The sequence below is a fragment of the Saimiri boliviensis genome, chromosome 4, assembly GCF_048565385.1.
Source record: "Saimiri boliviensis isolate mSaiBol1 chromosome 4, mSaiBol1.pri, whole genome shotgun sequence".
Taxonomy (NCBI): domain Eukaryota; kingdom Metazoa; phylum Chordata; class Mammalia; order Primates; family Cebidae; genus Saimiri; species Saimiri boliviensis.
In genome coordinates, this window is record NC_133452.1 from 103,081,331 (window position 1) to 103,099,303 (window position 17,973).

General features: G+C 38.3%; 1 protein-coding gene and 1 pseudogene across 2 annotated transcripts in view; one reads left to right on the forward strand and one right to left on the reverse strand.

The window, feature by feature from the left end:
- The window catches only part of BTBD9 (BTB domain containing 9), a 467,705-nt gene that overhangs the window by 402,577 nt on the left and 47,155 nt on the right, over nt 1-17,973 (reverse strand). For both annotated transcript variants that reach the window (XM_039467447.2, XM_074397992.1), the window contains 2 exons: nt 9,105-9,324; nt 6,183-6,302 (listed from right to left, as the gene is read on the reverse strand). In XM_039467447.2, the coding sequence (XP_039323381.1) occupies nt 6,183-6,302; nt 9,105-9,324 (340 nt within the window). The remainder of the gene's footprint in view (nt 1-6,182; nt 6,303-9,104; nt 9,325-17,973) is intronic.
- LOC101052095 (protein TFG pseudogene) lies at nt 16,092-17,182 on the forward strand (annotated as a pseudogene).

Below are 17,973 nucleotides of genomic sequence, written 5' to 3' on the forward strand. Positions count from 1 at the left end.
TTTTCTCATTTGTTTCATGTAGATCTATTGCACTGTGTAGGTACTATAATCTAATGAGAACAGGTGGAAAAAAAAATATGCTGTATCTATTGACAGTAGGGATGAGGGGGGCCTAGAAGAATGTATAGTAGCAATAAATGATATTAAAATGCCATATACCAACACATAGTAAACTTAGGGTATTCATCTAATGAGGTCTCCTACAGTAGACCAGCTGCTTCCGAATAACATTAAGTGTACACCAAAGAAAATATTCACATACTGTGTAAATATCTAGTACAATGGGCCAGGCATGGTGGCTAACACCTGTAATCCTAGCACTTTGGGATACTGAAGCAGGCAGATCGCTTGAGTCCAGGAGTTGAAGACCAACCTGGGCAATGTGGAAAGACCCCATCTCCACTAAAAATACAAAAAACTATTTGGGTGTGGTAGCACATGCCTGTAGTCCCAGCCACTCAGGAGGCTGAGGTGGAAGAATCACTTGAGCCCAGGAGGCAGAGGTTGCAGTGAGCCAAGATTTTACTACTGCACTCCAACCTGGGTGACAGGGCAAGCCCATCTAAAAAACAAACAAACATACATACATACATAAATAAATAAATAAATAAATAAAACAATGACCAGAAAATATCATCCCCTTCATCTCAGCTTAAAACACCTACCCCTGTCTCTGGTCTTCCCTAACCACCCTATTTAAAATAACCCTTCGCTGCTGACCTCCATTACTATCACAGTACCATCTTCGCAACACTTATAATTACCTGATGTGCTCTTATCATTTTTTGTTTTTATCTGTTTCTCCCGAATTCCAAGAGCACGGAAACCTTGGCAGTCCTCTTCAGTGTTGTGGCTTCAATATCAAGTACACCAATAGCACAAAGTAGGCACTTATTTGTTGAATAGGTGAGTGACAAGTGAATAAATAAAGAGAAATCTATTTGCTTAGCTGGTGAAGCATGCCTAAATTTCTTGTTGTGAGTGAAAGTGGAACCATTCTACTGAGATGTTTATCATCACTTATGGCCTCTAATGTGACCACTGCAACCAGAAGACAGGCTAGCAGATGCTCTAGGATACCCTTTTTTTTTTTTTCTATGATACATATGGCACACTACAATTTCTCATTCTAAGAAAAGAAGAAAAAGGAGGGAAGGGAACTACAATAACTAAAATGCTTTCAGGAAGAATCAAAGAAATTAGCAGAACTAAGTAAAATACACACTAGAATCCAGCTCATGATAAATATGGATGATCACCTCAGGATAAAAAGAATGATTATTAAATAAATGATTTTAGTCAACTGATTATCCTTACCTGAAAAGATATATACAAAATATCCTGACTGTATTAAATACTTAGATATAAAGCTTTAAAAAAAATAAGTAGTGGAAAAATATACATATATTTAACATTCTTTAATATTAGAGTGAGGAATAATCTTCTAATCATACCAAGCCAGAAATCATTAAAAAGATGACAGATTTGAATACATTTTTTAAAAAGTAAAATTTTACATAGCAAAAAGTACCAATAAAACACTAAAAATGCATAACAAATTTCACATATGACAAGCAAAAGGATAATGCCATATGTATGTATTGATACAAAGTTCTCACAAGACAAAAAGAAAAAGATAACTATCTCAGAAGAAAACTATGCAGAAGACAAAAATAGGCTTTTCATAAATAACAAATAAACAAATGGCCAGTATTAAAAGATACTTCAACTCACCAATAAAGAAATTCAAAGTAAAACAGGACTTTTGTTTTAAACAAATTATATATTACATTGGTAAAATGGTGACAGTGTCTGCACTGGTGAAGGTTCACAGACAGGGGCATTTTTACATGCAATTGATAAAAATTGGGTACAACATTTCCAGAGGGCAACTTTTATAAATATTTAAAATATATACCACATTATAACTTTATAATGAGAGATATTTCCATTTTGATAATTTTTTTAAAAAGGAAATAAAGAAACCCAGTTTTGTATTGACCAAGTTCATCTCTCTGATGCCATGCTCCAAATGGTCAATTTACACCCATCTCAACATCCTGTCTGGCCTTTTCTCCAGTAAACAATGCTCCTACTCCTCCTCTAATCTCTGACCAGCCCCTGAGGTAAATACCTCTCCCACTTACTCTCTTCTTCCCTCTCTCAATAGACATAACCTTGAGAACTTTGCTTTCAGTCCCGCTTTCTTCTCTCCCAACTCCCAGGTTTTAGACCAAGATCCCACCTGCAATTTCAGCCACCAGTCACATGCACACTTTGAATTCTACTTCTATCCATTCACATTCATGTTTTCAAGTTTTCTCATTTTTCAGCAATATTGCATGGCTGCAAATTACAACACCATGTTGAGGAATAGCTCCAAATGTTAAAAGCACCCACAGGGTACTCGATAGTCACCATTCCTCACTAGTGTTTTCTTTTGAGTACTAGGCTCGATCATCTAAGAAAGCTGTGGAAAGGACTGAGAGAGAGTTTACCAATAGCCAAGAAGGCAATTTGATGGTTACAGATTATGGGTAAAGTGGAAATTGCCTTTCCTGAGAAAGAAAAGACTGATAAGACATAACATGGTTCTCAAAGCATATGAAAGATTGAACATGAATTGATGAGTCCCTTTTCTCCATCACCAGTTAAAGGCTGAAGCGGGTAACTGGTCTAAGCTTCTGGCTACATAGAGCAATCCCCACTTAACCCACAAACATTCCTAAACAGTCCAGAAAGGCGAAGCAGACCATTTCCCTGCGTTCATTACCATGGCTGGCAGGATCACACTGGCTTTGAAGCCTGACGTTATCTGCCATTTGATAACATCGACTATCTTGGTGAGGTGAATGCTGACTGAATTACATTCCAGAAGATAGATGAATGGCAAATCTTATGTTATATATATTTTACCAACCAAAATACATGAAAACTGCTAGACACATACTAAGATGGGCAGGTTGTTAAGATAAAACTGTTTAAGGCATGTCTGGGATTGTACGTATGGATTGGCAATACAAAGTACCAAAAAGACTAGGCTCCAGAGGTGAGAGTCACCCCACAACGAGAGCCACTATGACCAACAAGGACAGCAGGGATGACTCTCTTTGAAGGTCAAACACCAGTCAGGAGTTTCTAAAATTAGGAATAATAATAAAAATGACTGCCATTTATTGAGCCCCTCTTTTCTACCAGGAACTGTGCCCCATAGATGTCAATATGCTGTCATCTAACTCTCACATCAAACCCCATGAAGAGGTGTTGCTACTCCTATTCTTTACGGATGCAGATACTGGGGCTCAGAGAGGCACAATCTTATCGTAACACAAATGATGAGGTGAAACAAAGATTTGACAGGAGCTCTACCTAACTCCACAGTTTATTGTTTTAAACAAGAATTTGAGAAGAGCTCTACCTAACTCCACAGTCCATTGTTTTTCTACTACACGATTCTGATTTACATGCAGTTTAGCCTAACTCAGAGAGAGGACCGGATAATCTCAGATTTCCCATTCATAAGTTATCATTTTTGTGAATGTATTAGATGTAATCTTTCATCAACACATGACACTAACATCCTTCAGGATTAACCTCCAAATTCGGTTTCCTGAAGTAAAAAACAAAGTAACCTTTGCAAACAGTTCAGATCCATTTACTATTACAGAGAGTTTTTCAGTACTCATATACGTATTAATGAATACATTGATTAAAAAGTCCCAATGAATAATGTACATATTAATGCTCAATCTCTCTTCATTGCACAGTCATTGACTTGGCACCATGAAACCTGTGCTAACATTTATCGAGTACCTACTGCATACAAGGTCACAGTCTGAGCACTGTGCAAGAATACTGAAAGATTAGAATCCATACTCCCTGCCTCCAGGAGCTTGTAATTTTAGTATCAGAGGCAAGATAAATATGCAAAGGACACTAAAGAACAAAGCTGACATACAAACATGCAAATTAACTAACATAATGCAAATTGAACACTTATGTGCTAAGGAAATAAAGAATGTATTTGCCCAGCGAAGTTCTTGGAAGAAGTGTAGTTAGTACATTGTTTAGGTAGACAATAAATAATTGTGAAGGTAAGAAACACCAAGACATCCTCAGATAATCAATAGAGACATATTCTTAGGTTCATTTTTAAACACGATCAAAATTATAATCTAGTAAAAAAGGTAGTTTACTAAGGAAAATAGTAATTAATAAAGTGGTTATAATTTTTAAAACATTCCTATTAACATGGATATCAAGACTCCTTCCTTTTCTAGTCATCTTCATCTTTAACATCACCGTGGCTCAGCTTTTTCCAACTAGAACAGGGAGCTGGCTATACCAAGACAAAAACGAGCATCATGAATACAGCCAACCCCTAAACACATAACAGCTATGCCAACAAAGTCAAGGCCATACAGGAAAGACAAAATAAGGAAAGAAGAGTATCATAATGCTCACTAATACATAAAGGTAAAGTATATTTTCTAAAAGCCAGAGATCATGATCGAAGGCACATGTTTCCATACATACAAGGAGCTTTCAGGTGGGTAAAGCACATAGACTGTCATGGCTGGTGTTATTATATTCATGATGATTTGTTGTAGGAGTCATGTTCCTGTTGCTTCAAATTAAATGCAAACACACAGTCCTTCAATCCATATCAGACACTTTGTTATTCTGCTTGTGTTTTAATCAGATACAATGGTAATAACCTAAGTCAATGCAGACTCAATCTCCTTCTCCACGTGGGGATCCCTCTGTCACTCCGGAAGTATCCCTAGGCAGCTCTGAGATATGGAATCTTCACTCAATTTCTTGTCCCTCTTATTTTAATCCATTCAAAACTCCTCTGATAAAAGAGCACCTGCCAGACCTGAGACACTTTAGTCTGTCTTTGGGGAAACGAAATTTATTTTCTTCATTTTCACACAAGAGGATCCCTGGATAACAATACTGTGTCCAGTCATACCAATAATAAAAAAAAATGTAGGCAACATTCTTTGCTGTACCAGAGGCGGAACAATTTTGTTAAGTTCTTAGGTGGAGGGAAAAAATTCAGCCTCTTGCTGTTAGACCATAAGTTTCACAAGTGTAACAGTAACTTTGACCAAGAGACTAAGTGCTGTGGTGCCTCCCCATCTGCTCCCAATCAGCCACAGTGGGAGATCAGATGGGGTCATGGGTGAGGGTGGGGAGGGCACTGGGTGAGGGGCCAGTCCCACATTCTCCCTGGTTTACACTCACCATATCCTTTCCTTTCCCTTATCTTCCTGCCACACCTGAGCAAACAATCACTTTCTACCTTTAATCTTTTGACTTTAAGGTAAAGAATATCTAAGGGCAATTTCCAGTGAGAAAACTACAACAGAACTTCCGGGACCTTTAATCACCTAAACAAGTTCACTAATTTGTGTAGGCTTTACACAATTTCAGAAATTTTAAATGATGTATTATACCTAAAGGGAGAAGATGAAATATTAAAACAGTAGCTTTTTGATGCTTTTAAAAGACAACCATACCAAGGGCTACAACACATAACAACAATAAAAGCAGAGGTGCTCTGGCTGAAGAGACGGTCTGAGCCTAGAGCCCTACTAGCTAAGCATCATTTGTCCCAAATGCAACCCCACTTGAAACACCTCTTCTGTCAAACCCCATTTGTTAACCACTAACCTAGAGAAAAAACAGATATCCAGAGCATGCACATTGGCATTCAAAAATCTCCTCCAGTCCTGGCCACTGCCAGGGAAGACTACAGAAATATGTCTCACAGCCTTCATAAGAAGAATGCAGCCTCTAACAATAATTACGCTTTCAACGTATCACAATGAATATTACCATTCACTGTACAGCAGAATTTAAAAAGCATTCCACTTCTCAAATGTTCCCTGTCCCTTCTCATTCATTCACATGTGTACTACACACACACACACATATATATATATGCATATATATATATCATACAAGACATGCTATATAAATAGTTCCACAACACACTGTAAATACTAAGATGCATCATTTTCCATACTTTCTTAAGTTTTTTTTACTTAGGATATGTTTATTAGTTGACATCCTGAAAAACTCTTCTTTCAAGATGAAAAATGCAGTTCTACCTCTCAAAGTCCAAATCTCCTTATATAAAAATAAAAATCATGTATTAACCACTGAGAACTAACCTGCAGACACGGGCTGGAAAATATAATTTCTGCCAAGAACGACACAGATATTGTGAATGATCTATCACTCTGACCCAATCAAGTTCATCCATTGACACTTCAATGAAGTATGAATAAGACCTGTGAATCAAAAGGAGAAAGCAGAAAAAAAAAAAAAAAATACCACATTAAAATAACAATACAAAGCTATACTGAATGAATGACAAGGGACAGGGAACATTTGAGAATTGGAATGCTTTTTAAACTCTGGGCTACATAGCGAATGTTAATATTCATTGCGATACACTGAAAGCAGAATTATTGTTAGAGGCTGCATTCTTCTTATAAAGGCCATGATACATATTTCTGGAGTCTTCCCTGGCAATGGCCAGGACCGGAGGAGACTTTTGAATGCCAGTGTGCATGTTCTGATTACCTGGTTTTTCTCTAGGTTAGTGGTTAACAAAATAAAATGTTAAAAGGTACAAAAAATACAGAATCACTAATTACGTTTTCTACATAATCAAATTCTAATAACAAGAGAATGTTATTACAGCCTTTACCTACAATGTACTGAAATTATCTCTCAGGTTGTCTGTCTGCCTTCTCAAATCATAAGCTGCTTAAGAACAAAGGCCATACTGTATTTATATTCATATCCCCAGGGTCCCGCACAATGCCTGGCACATCAGTCAGGCAAGATATTTACTCCTTTTCAAACATGGTCAGGATGCCTCACCTATACCATATTTGAAGATTAATGAAGCCACGAGAGAGAGAAAGAACAGAAAGTAGAGAAGCAGGAGGTATAACTTCTCTCTCTACCTTCCCTGGCCACGGTGTTCAGCCACCCCCCTAAGGAAGAAAGCCAACTTGGAATGGTTCCCCAACAGAGGGCAGCTTATCTCCTGCTACCTCCCAGTCTCCTACCCTCCCACACATACAAGCTACCTGCAAAAAAAACAAAACAAAACAAAACAAAAAACATAAATGACACCGATCAAGAGATAATGCGTGGGTACAACTTAAAACTTGCCAGCTGATAATCTGGCAGCAATGAAAACAGCCTATCATCCTCCCCTAGTCAGCTACTCGGAGCCATTACATGCAGGTCCCATCCTGAGCAAATCTATATTCCCCCGTCATAAGCCAAATTTAAATTTGAGATGCAGTTATTACTTGTACTGTAATATCAACAGGAACAATCTTGGAAGATTTAGGTAACCATAAATGTCAGCCTGCAACCAAAAGTTGTGACCAGAAAAGGTCAGCTTATTTTGTGCCATCCCCTCATTTTCTTTGCTGTCCCCTCACTCCCATTCATTTTATTGCTCTGTCTCAAACTGGTTATAACCTTTTATTGAACCTCTCTGGGTTATCAGTAATGCAGGATATAATTTTACAACACGTCAGAATCTTTTTGGCTTCAGATTCTGAATTTTTCACCTTTGCTTAGAATGATAACAACTTGTGTAAGGAAAGAACAGTTAGGTCGTAAAGTTAAATCCCCCGTGAATGTAACGCACATACTAAAACAAAGTGGCCTATAAATATTTAACGTCACAGAAATGATGACAACCACTTTGTTTCAAACATACTAAACTTTTAATATTTTTATAATAATTTCACTATTAAATGAGTGAAATATGTAAAGCTTTTAGAACAGTGTCTACCACATAATACGTAATGAAAGTATTGCAATATATGTATTATGATTATGTAGTTATTTATCAGAGACTCTTGGAAATGAGATATGTGGATTGGCTCCATTTTGCCAATTAAAAACATCAAATTATATCCAATAAGATACATATCAGAAAATATATTTTTAATAAAAAGGAAACAGAAAAAGATAACCTGGGGATCTCACACACCTATGCACATGGGAAATGCTGATTCACACTTCATAACGCTTCCCCTCATACTTGGCTCAAATGGCCCAAAAGGCCAGTATGGTGGCAGTGGTGCTAACAGAAGAAACACACTACCGTATCGTAAGGTTTTCAGGGCATCATCAAGATTACTGTTTAAGCCTTTCATGCCCAGATCTAAAGAGGTATATGTGGGACACGGTTTCTGGGTATGCAGGGTTTAGGTTTATGATAAACAGCAATGCAATGCGGAAAACAGTTCAGTCCTTGTCATCCATACTGCTCTGGTACTTCTGCCACTAAGGATGAACCCACAGGCCACAGTGGGTGGAAGCATCACGGTGGCTGGAAGAAAGGCAGAATCCTGAAGCCCCTGAGAAACTGAGCGGGTTCCCAAACTGGAGTTCACTGAAATTTTTCACAAATTTCTTTTGTTTTGAGGATAATACTTATCTATACACTAAAGACGATGTTTACCTATACACTAAAGACAATGTTTACCCTACGGTGAACAGGGTAAAATGCACTTAAAAGGTTATAATAGCCAAAAGTAATGAATCAAGTAAATAATGTTAACCCATGGTAGAATAACAAATAACTATTAAAAATACATTTTAGAGGAATTTTTTAAAGGGTAGAATGTTTACAATGTATTAATTCAAAAGTAAAATTCACTTTTTGTATGTCTAATCTTCATTTTATAAAACTATGTGCAGGTTTCTGCTTTGTGTGTACGTCCACGCATAACTAAAAAAAAACACTAGGTAGATACATATGAAGATAATGGGTAATGAGATTACTAGCAATTTTTATTTTCTTCTATGTGCTTTTCTATATTTTCTATGGTTTCTAAAATAAACACATATTATTTTTACAATAATTAAAAAAGCATATTTATTTTAAAGAAATATACTCTTTAACTCTTTCCCCAAAACTAACCTTCAAGAGATAGCAGAATGATCACAAAGAAATAAACCATCATATCTGTAAAACCAAAGTAGATGACCACAAAGTTAGGTCATCTCAGTCAAATGTAATGTCAGTTTTTCTCTAAATCATGCTAATCACTTACCGGCTATCTCGGTCCCACAGGAGTATCCGTATGTGATTGATAATGGATGGCTGACCTAGCTTAATCTCAATGCCGGAACGGCAATCATCATCAATTGGGTGCCTCGAAAATCCATGATCCAAATCATAATTTTGAGTATCACCATCTAATAAGGCTGATTTCAACTCCCCCTTTACAACCTGGGCTCCATACTTCATAGTTGCAATGTTTTCTTCTGGTACTACAGTTAAAAATAGAAAAAAACTCAAGGTTAGTGACTATTAAATTATTCTATATTTTTCGAAAAAAGATACAATTCTAGCATTCCAGTTTACTCTAGCATCTGCATTTAAGAACAGCACAGGCAAGTTTATGAGGATAGAAAATACAGAACATCTATGAGGATTAAGACACCATTCAGAGGCCAGGTGCAGTGGCTCAGGCCTGTAATCCCAGAACTTTGGGAGGCCGAGGCAAGCAGACTGCTTGAGCCCAGGAGTTTCAGAGCAGCCTGGGCAACATGGGAAGACCCTGTCCCTATTCACAACAAAACAAAACAAAACAAAACAAAACAGAACACTGTTCAGAGTTTAAATTTAATATTAGTATTACAACCACAAAGTGCTTGAGACTAACGTTATTTTCAAAAGTTAGTAAAACTAGAAAAGGCATATAATAGGACAAATAAATCAGCTCTGCTGAGTTCATTCTATTAGTAACTTTAATGTCTACTAAATTAAAATAGCATGTAGGGCCGGGCACGGTGGCTCAAGCCTGTAATCCCAGCACTTTGGGAGGCCGAGGCGGGTGGATCACGAGGTCAAGAGATCGAGACCATCCTGGTCAACATGGTGAAACCCCGTCTCTACTAAAAAGACAAAAAATTAGCTGGGCATGGTGGCGCGTGCCTGTAATCCCAGCTACTCAGGAGGCTGAGGCAGGAGAATTGCCTGAACCCAGGAGGCGGAGGTTGCAGTGAGCCGAGATCGCGCCATTGCACTCCAGTCTGGGTAACAAAAGTGAAACTCCATCTCAAAAAAAATAGCATGTAAGATGACCTGTGGCTGCCATCTGGACTGCAAACAGGTCAGATATCTGATAAAACAACAGAAAGAGAAAGGTTCCAATATAGCATAGCTGTTAAGTCATACATGAATATGCTGAATCAATTAATCTAGCTTATAAAACAAGCTTGTTTAAAGGAAGATATATTTTTTCTTCACTTGAGAATTTTTAAAAATGAAAACTGATAGTCTGTCATGAAAATCAGTATTATGGTTATTACTAAATCCCCTCCCCCACCAACATTACATTTATTAAGTACCAATTGTGCCTGGGACTCAGAAGTCCTCTATGTAAATTATGCTTCACAGATCTGGAACCTACCTTCCAGGTACTAACATTCTAAAACTGACACTCTCCATGGAAAGACAAGAGGCTACAGAAAGATGTTAAGAGCTTGAAGAGTCAGAGATTAAACACTGGCTCCACCTTCAGCCTGGTACATCACTTTGGAGAAGTTTCCCTCTCTCAACTTCCATTTCTCAATAGGGCCATGTCTATCCACCAAGTGTTTCCGTTTAAGAATTAAATGAGATGATGTTTGTAAAGCATATTATGAGCTCTGCTCATACATATAAGCTTTTCAAAATATATAGCCATTACTATTAAGAAAACATATTAAAAAGCACATAATAAGAGAACTATGCAAATTTACAGACTGTAAAAAAAATGCCAAATTCTCACAGTACACATATATCTTGGCTGTGTGATTTGAATATGGGAAAGTGTGGGCTATAATCAGGTTCTTGGTAAAAAGATAGTAATTCATCAATGAGATTTCTTGAAAATTTGTGGGGTTTTTTTTATTTTAAATAAAGATGAGTAGAGAGTGGCACCAGAAGAGGACAATAAATTGCAGCTGGAAAATGGAAGTTTAAAATGGAAGCAAAAGTCTGTGGCAACCCAGCAAAAATACAGAAAACATCCTAGTAACTTCTTACCATCAGAAGTTTACGTGTTACCAATTTATAACTTTCTAAATTCTATTAGTGTGATAATCATCCATATTCTTCCTATTTAACAAATCTTCTATAATACATGATGTGCTAGATACTGTTCTAAGCACTTAGCAAATATTAACTCTTTTGATTTATTCCTCATAATAATCCTTTGAGTACAATACTACTATCACTTCCATTTCACAGATAAGAAGTGGAGGCAGAGAAAAATTAGAAAGACTTACTTGCCCCAGGTCACAGAGCCAGCGAGTAGCAGAGCTAAGATTAGAACTTAAGCAGTCTGCCTACAGGGTCCCTGTTTTTAACAGAATATTCTGCTCCTTCCCTCTTGAAGGGTTTCTGATGGATGGTCACATCTTCCTCCTCCTTCTAATCCCCACTTCCCTCTAAGATTGCCTTAGACCAGGCGTCCCCAAACTACGGATGCGGCCCCCTGAGGCCATTTATCCGCCCCCTCCCCGCCACCCGCCGCACTTCAGGAAGGGGCACCTCTTTCATTGGTGGTCAGTGAGAGGAGCACAGCATGTGGCGGCCCTCCAACGGTCTTAGGGACAGTGAACTGGCCCCCTGTGTAAAAAGTTTGGGGACGCCTGCCTTAGACCCAGAGGAAAGAAACAAATAGTCTGACAGAGGGAAAAAAAAGTTAAAGTGAAAAAACCTAAGCTTAAGATTCAGGCTCTATCATTAATTCCCCTTGAGTAAGGCCTGTTAGTCTCTCTGAATCTGTCTCTCATCTAAAAATAATACTTTGTCCAACTAACCTCATAAGGGTACCATAAAAATTACACTACAAATAATATATGCTAAAGCAACATAAAGCATTCATTCAGTCAAAAAGCATTTTTCTGAGGACTCATTCTGTACCAGTTACCATGTGCAAGGTATTGGGAGTAATTAGCGAACTCCAGAGAGATAGGCCCTGCCCTCCTGACACCTCCAATCTAGAGATGAAGCACTTTATAAGCAAGCAGGCAAACAAAAGCTTCAAACCCATGCTTTTCAGAAATCAGTAATACATAACTACTTGGTAAAAATAAACATGTTTTCCCTTCTTGCTAGGTATAAAATGTGGAGGTGCAAAGTCTGTTGCTGCCGATCCCTAGAACCATCTCCTGCAGTCCTGACACCACAAGTCAAAACTAAGCCAAAGGCTGGTCACAGTGGCTCACACCTGTAATCTCAGCACTTTGGGAGGCTGAGGCAGGTGGATCACCTGAGGTCAGAAGTTTGACACCAACCTGACCAACACAGTGAAACCCTGTCTCTACTGAAAATACAAAATTAGCCACATGTGGTGGCATGAGCCTGCAATCCTGCTAATTGGGAGGGTGAGACAGGAGAATCACTTGAACCTGGGTGGCAGAGGTTGCTGAGATCGTGCCACTGCACTCCAGCCAGGGCGACAGAGCCAAGACTCCATCTCAAAAACAAACAAACAAACAAACAAAAAAAAACTAAGCCTAAGACAGGAACATCAAGCTCTCAGATTTAGAAACTAATGCCACCTAATATGCCACCTCTGGATTTTCTCTAAACATAAGCTTCTTCAACACTAAAACTTATCAAGCTAGAGATAACATACTAGGCACAAGAGTTTCAAGTGTCTATGACTAAAGTCTAAAATGGAAATGAAATTTCTACCACAAGCCTAAGTCTTCTTTTGAAGTTTATTTCAAGGGTACTTGAAAACTTTCCTAACCACTCTTGATGCAGATTCATTCCTGAGAATATTTTTCACTTCAAAACAGAGAACATCTACACAAGTGGAAATTCTCTCATGGTAACAATAATGTGAATATCTCACAGGATAAAAATATAACTCCAAGAACTTTTCTGCACAATCTATAATTGATTAATTTAATAGGAAGAATGATCATGAGAAAATTCAAATCATAATAAAATAAATCAAACCATAAATATTCTTAGTGCCTGTATCTGTCTATCAGTAGAGTAAAAAGCTCTTGAAAAAATACAAAGTGCTGGCCAGGCATGGTGGCTCATGCCTGTAATCCCAGCAATTTGGGAGGCCAAGGCAGGTAGATCACTTGAGTACAGGAGTTTGAGACCATCCTGGCAAACATGGCAAAACCTCAACTCTACTAAAAATACAAAAAATTAGCTGAGCGTGGGGCTACACGCCCGTAATCCCAGCCACCTGGGTGGCTGAGGCATGAGAATCACTTGAACCTAGGAGGTGGAGGTTGCAATGAGCCAAGATTGTGCCACTGCACTCCAACCTGGGCAACAGAGTAAGACTCCCTCAAAAAAACAAGGTGGTAGAGAATAAACAACATAGTAGATAATCATAATGTTTTACACATAATTTTAATGCATTTTACAAGCATCAAGAAAAATATTACACTCCAAAGTTCTATAGCTAGTTAGAAATTAGCTAATTATTAGAAAGAAAAATAAAGAGAAATGAAGCAGGACCTACACCTAGCTACACAGTACCAAGAACTGAGAGGAGTGCTGGGTTAATTACCTTGTGCTTTTCTTTCATTGCTTTATGTTCTTAATTATCTTTTATTGAACTCTCTATTACATGTAGGTTGACATGGTCATTCACCCCAGTGGAATATCTGGATCCAGACTTAGTTTTCTGCCCAATGCAATCTACTTACCGAATTCTCTCACCTAAATCATTTTCTACTCCCCATCCCAACTTCCCCAGGAAATGGATGGATGCTCCCTTCCTATGAATAATCCCCAAGAACCGCAGCATTACAAATGACTTTCTTGACAATTCCTGTCTTACCTTAATTTTATCTCCCCCTTTTCCCCACTCTCTGCAGGCCTCCTTTCCACATTTGACAGTACTGGTACTCAAACACTCCACAAAATCAAAATAAAAAATCACCCAGGCAGAAGAACCTATGGAAGACCATTTGCCTTGTGAGTCGGAAGACCAGCACTTCACTTCCAATTCTGGCACTGAATTCACTTGGTAATTTAAGCAAGTTACTTAGAACACAGAGCTGAAAGGGACCTTAATCCTATTAAAGAAAAAAAAAATCCTAAGGTGCTTCCTATGTGCTGCTCTCTGTACTAGACTAAGCCCTCCATAGCTCACCATCTCAGGAGACAAGAGCACATACACAGATACTACATACTCCCATGGAGGAATACTCATTAGAGATCATTTATACACCCCCTATTTACAGATGAGATTTTTCTGTCACAATAAACGAGAGTTGGGAAGATACAAATAGTATCTTCTATCTTTGAAGATACAAAGTCAACGAGTTTTAATTATTTGTATTTTTTTAGAGACAGGGTCTTGCTCTATCACCTAGGCTGAAGTGCAGTGGCACAATTGTAACTCACTGCAGTCTCAAACTACTGGGCTCAAGCAATTCTTCTGTCTCAGCTTCCCAAGCAGCTGGGACTCCAGGCACGGCCCATCGCACCCAGCCAATTAAAAAAAAAAAAAATTTAGAGACTGCATCTCACTATATTGCCCAGGCTGATCTCCAACCCCTTGCCTCAAGTGGCCCTCCTGCCTTGTTCTCCCAAAGTGCTGGCATTACAGGTGTGAGTCACTGTACCCAGCTCAAGAGTTCTGAAAGTATTACAGGTTCACTGTTGTATTACTGTCTTTATGTGACAGATGAAACAATTTTAAATTCTAGTTTAGAAGCAAGGGATGGATTCATTCAGCCACTCATTTATCACTTAAAAAAAAAAAGTCTAGATTCAGGCACTGTGCTAGGAAGGCACTGTGCTAGGAAGGCAAAATGGCGTAATTACATTGCTCAACAAGCTCAACCTAGTAGAAGTCTAGGCAAATAAACCAAGAATTATAATACCACAGTAGCAAGCTCCCTCAGTCTGAGGAATGAAAACTACAGGGTTAAGTAGGTACAGGGTAAAGAGGACAGACTTCACACACACACACACACACACACACACACACACACACACAATTTATGTACTAACCAATATAGTAACTTAGCAGTCCTATGAACAGATTGACTTTTTATTCAATAAAGAAATCTTGAGGATAGAATTTGTGATATGCTCCCTACTATAAACATACAGAAACAAGAAATTACACTTTCCCCAAATCTAAATTTTATTTAATTTCCCCAAATTAAACCTGAGATATACAAAATAAAATATAACTCAGCCTTAACCAAAAAAAGCACTAACTTTTAGAACAGATAGAAATATCTCCACAAGCTAAGATAAAGCTAAATGTCAGGCAGAGGTATAGGTAGTTCAAATATCCTAAGAAAAAAAATTTTCACTAAAAAGTTAATTCTCTTTCCCCAGCTGTATAGAAAAATGTTCATCATTATATATGCATAAAACTAGTCTAAACTACTTTCCAGAAAGACCATCATAGTTAAGTTTAAAACACCCTTTGGATCCTCTTTTTTTTTTTTTTTAAGGAGGAAAAAAATCCCTGTAATTTGGTAAAAAGCCTTAGGACATATAGCTCTAAGAATTAAACTTTACAGTAACCAATGATAATGAACTCAAAGAAAAACATTAGTCTTTATATCCCAGTCCCAAGATAAAACCTCTCTAAATTTCATGAAAAGTCCCCAAAGACACAGAATCTACATCCAGGGAAAAAGAAGAAGAATGACCTCAAAACCAAATTCTGTCAATAATTTCAAAATAAACAGACCTATCTTTTCAAGTCATCAGCCCAGGAATAGTTCTGAAATTTTATATCCTTTTTCTCCCTTAGCAGTGAAGAACTCTGATAGAAGAAAATAATAATAGGAACGGTAAGATAACATTTACTTAGAAAATAACCTATTCATGGCAATCGGGTGGGCCCACATGAGCCTACAAGCAAGGTGCAGCAGCCATGGTGGGCAACTGAGTGGGCGGTGACCACAGGCTCCCCGCAACACCCCAGCCTGGCGGCCTGGTGCTGGCCCAGTCAGTGGAGACCTGTGGAGAGGTGGTGGCAGTGACCTCCACAAGCCCTCTTTCTCTAACACTGAATATATAGAACATCCCGGAATCCACCATGAACGGACAGTTGGACCTAAGTGGGAAGCTAATCATGAAAGCTCAACTTGGGGAGGATATTCTGCAAACTCCTATTCATAATGAAGATATTAATATTACTTATGATGAATTAGTGCTAATGATGCAATGAGTTTTCAGGGGAATGCTTCTGAGTAATGATGAAATAACAAAAGTATAAAGATAAAGATCTTATAACAATTTTTGGTTGTTCTGACCTTCTCTTTGCAATTCAGTGTGGTAGGATACTGAAACTGACATTATTTGTTAATGGCCTACAAAGATCCCTTGAATCAAGTCAGGTGAAGTATCTCTGTCAAGAACTGACAGAACTTTGAAATAAAGAACCAGGACCTTCCACCAATATTCCTGAAAATGACACTGTGGATGGCAAGGAAGAAAAGCCTGCTTCTTCAGATTCTTCTGGAAAACAGTCTACTTAGGTTATGGCAGCAAGTATGTCAGCTTTTGATCCTTTTAAAAAACCGAGATGAAATCAATAATAATGTTACATTGTCGTTTGGCTTAACAGGTGATCAGGTTTCAGGGCAACCCAGTGCTCCTGCAGAAGACTGTTCAGGAACACCTGACAGCATTGCCTCCTCTTCCTCAGCAGCAGCAGCTCACCCACCAGGAGTTCAGCCACAGCAACCACTATGTACAGGAGCTGAGATACAAGCAGGTCAGACTGAAAGCCCTGTATCAAGAGTACCAATAACAGGCCAGCTATGGTACGGAGCAGCTGCAGCCTCCACCTCAGCAGCCTCAACAGTACGGTATTCAGTATTCAACAAGCCATAGTTAGCAGAGTGGACCCCAACAACCTCAGCAGTTCCAGAAATACGGCCAGCAACCAACTACCCAGGCACCAGCTCCTGCCCTTCTGGTCAGCCTCAACAATTGCCTGCTCAGCCGCCACAGCAATACCAAGAGAGCAATTATCCTGCACAAATTTAAACTACCCAAACTTCTCAGCCTGCTAATTATACTGGGCTCCCCACCTCCCCACCTCTAAACCTGGAATGGCTCCAGGCCAACCTCGGGTCTATCGACCAAGATCAGGTTTTACTTCACATCCTGTAAGTACCATGACCTTTCCTCCAAGTAGGCCTAATCCTTATCCTTCCCTAATCCTAATCCCTTTATCAGGGGCTATACTCAATCTGGATCTGGTTATCAATCAGGAGGCTCATCTACACCAATTAATGTAGCTACTAGCTATTGGCCTCCCAAAAGACTCTAGGACTATTTTAATTTGTACTGAAGTTCAGAAATTTTAAAAGCAAAGCATTTTTATGGTATCTTTGTTTCTGTTAATTGAAAGTATAATTTGCTGAAACACAAAGACCAAAATGAAAGTTTTTTTCCTCCCCGCTTAAAAAGGTAGCAACTTCTTACTTATTTTGGAACACTACTCTTACATGTATGTAAAGTGACTGACTTTCTGGCTTCCCTTGTCCAGAGGATATTAAAATGCTAATGTGAGGTTTGGCCATCTTACTTGGCTTTCTGCTATTAAGATGTTGTACTAAAGTAAGCCCTTTGAGAATACAACTAGATGTTACGTATGAAATGTAACACTGATAGATTAATAAAGATGGTTGAATTTTTTAAAAAACTATTTTTTCAGGTCTGACAGAAAAGTGTTATGCTTCCTTCTATTTATATTATTGATTTTATTATTCGTATGTTTTAAAAATCAGAAAAAACAGACTGTTACTTAATCATTACTCAAGTTTGGAAGTGAGATAAAGGATTCCCAAATATTTACATCATCTCTTCCTTGAGCTTCCCCTCATTTACTCCAAAGCGAAGAATTTAACACTGATGAACAACAATCTCAGTGTATGTATCATTCCAGAACTGGGTGCCTCATCTGGCTA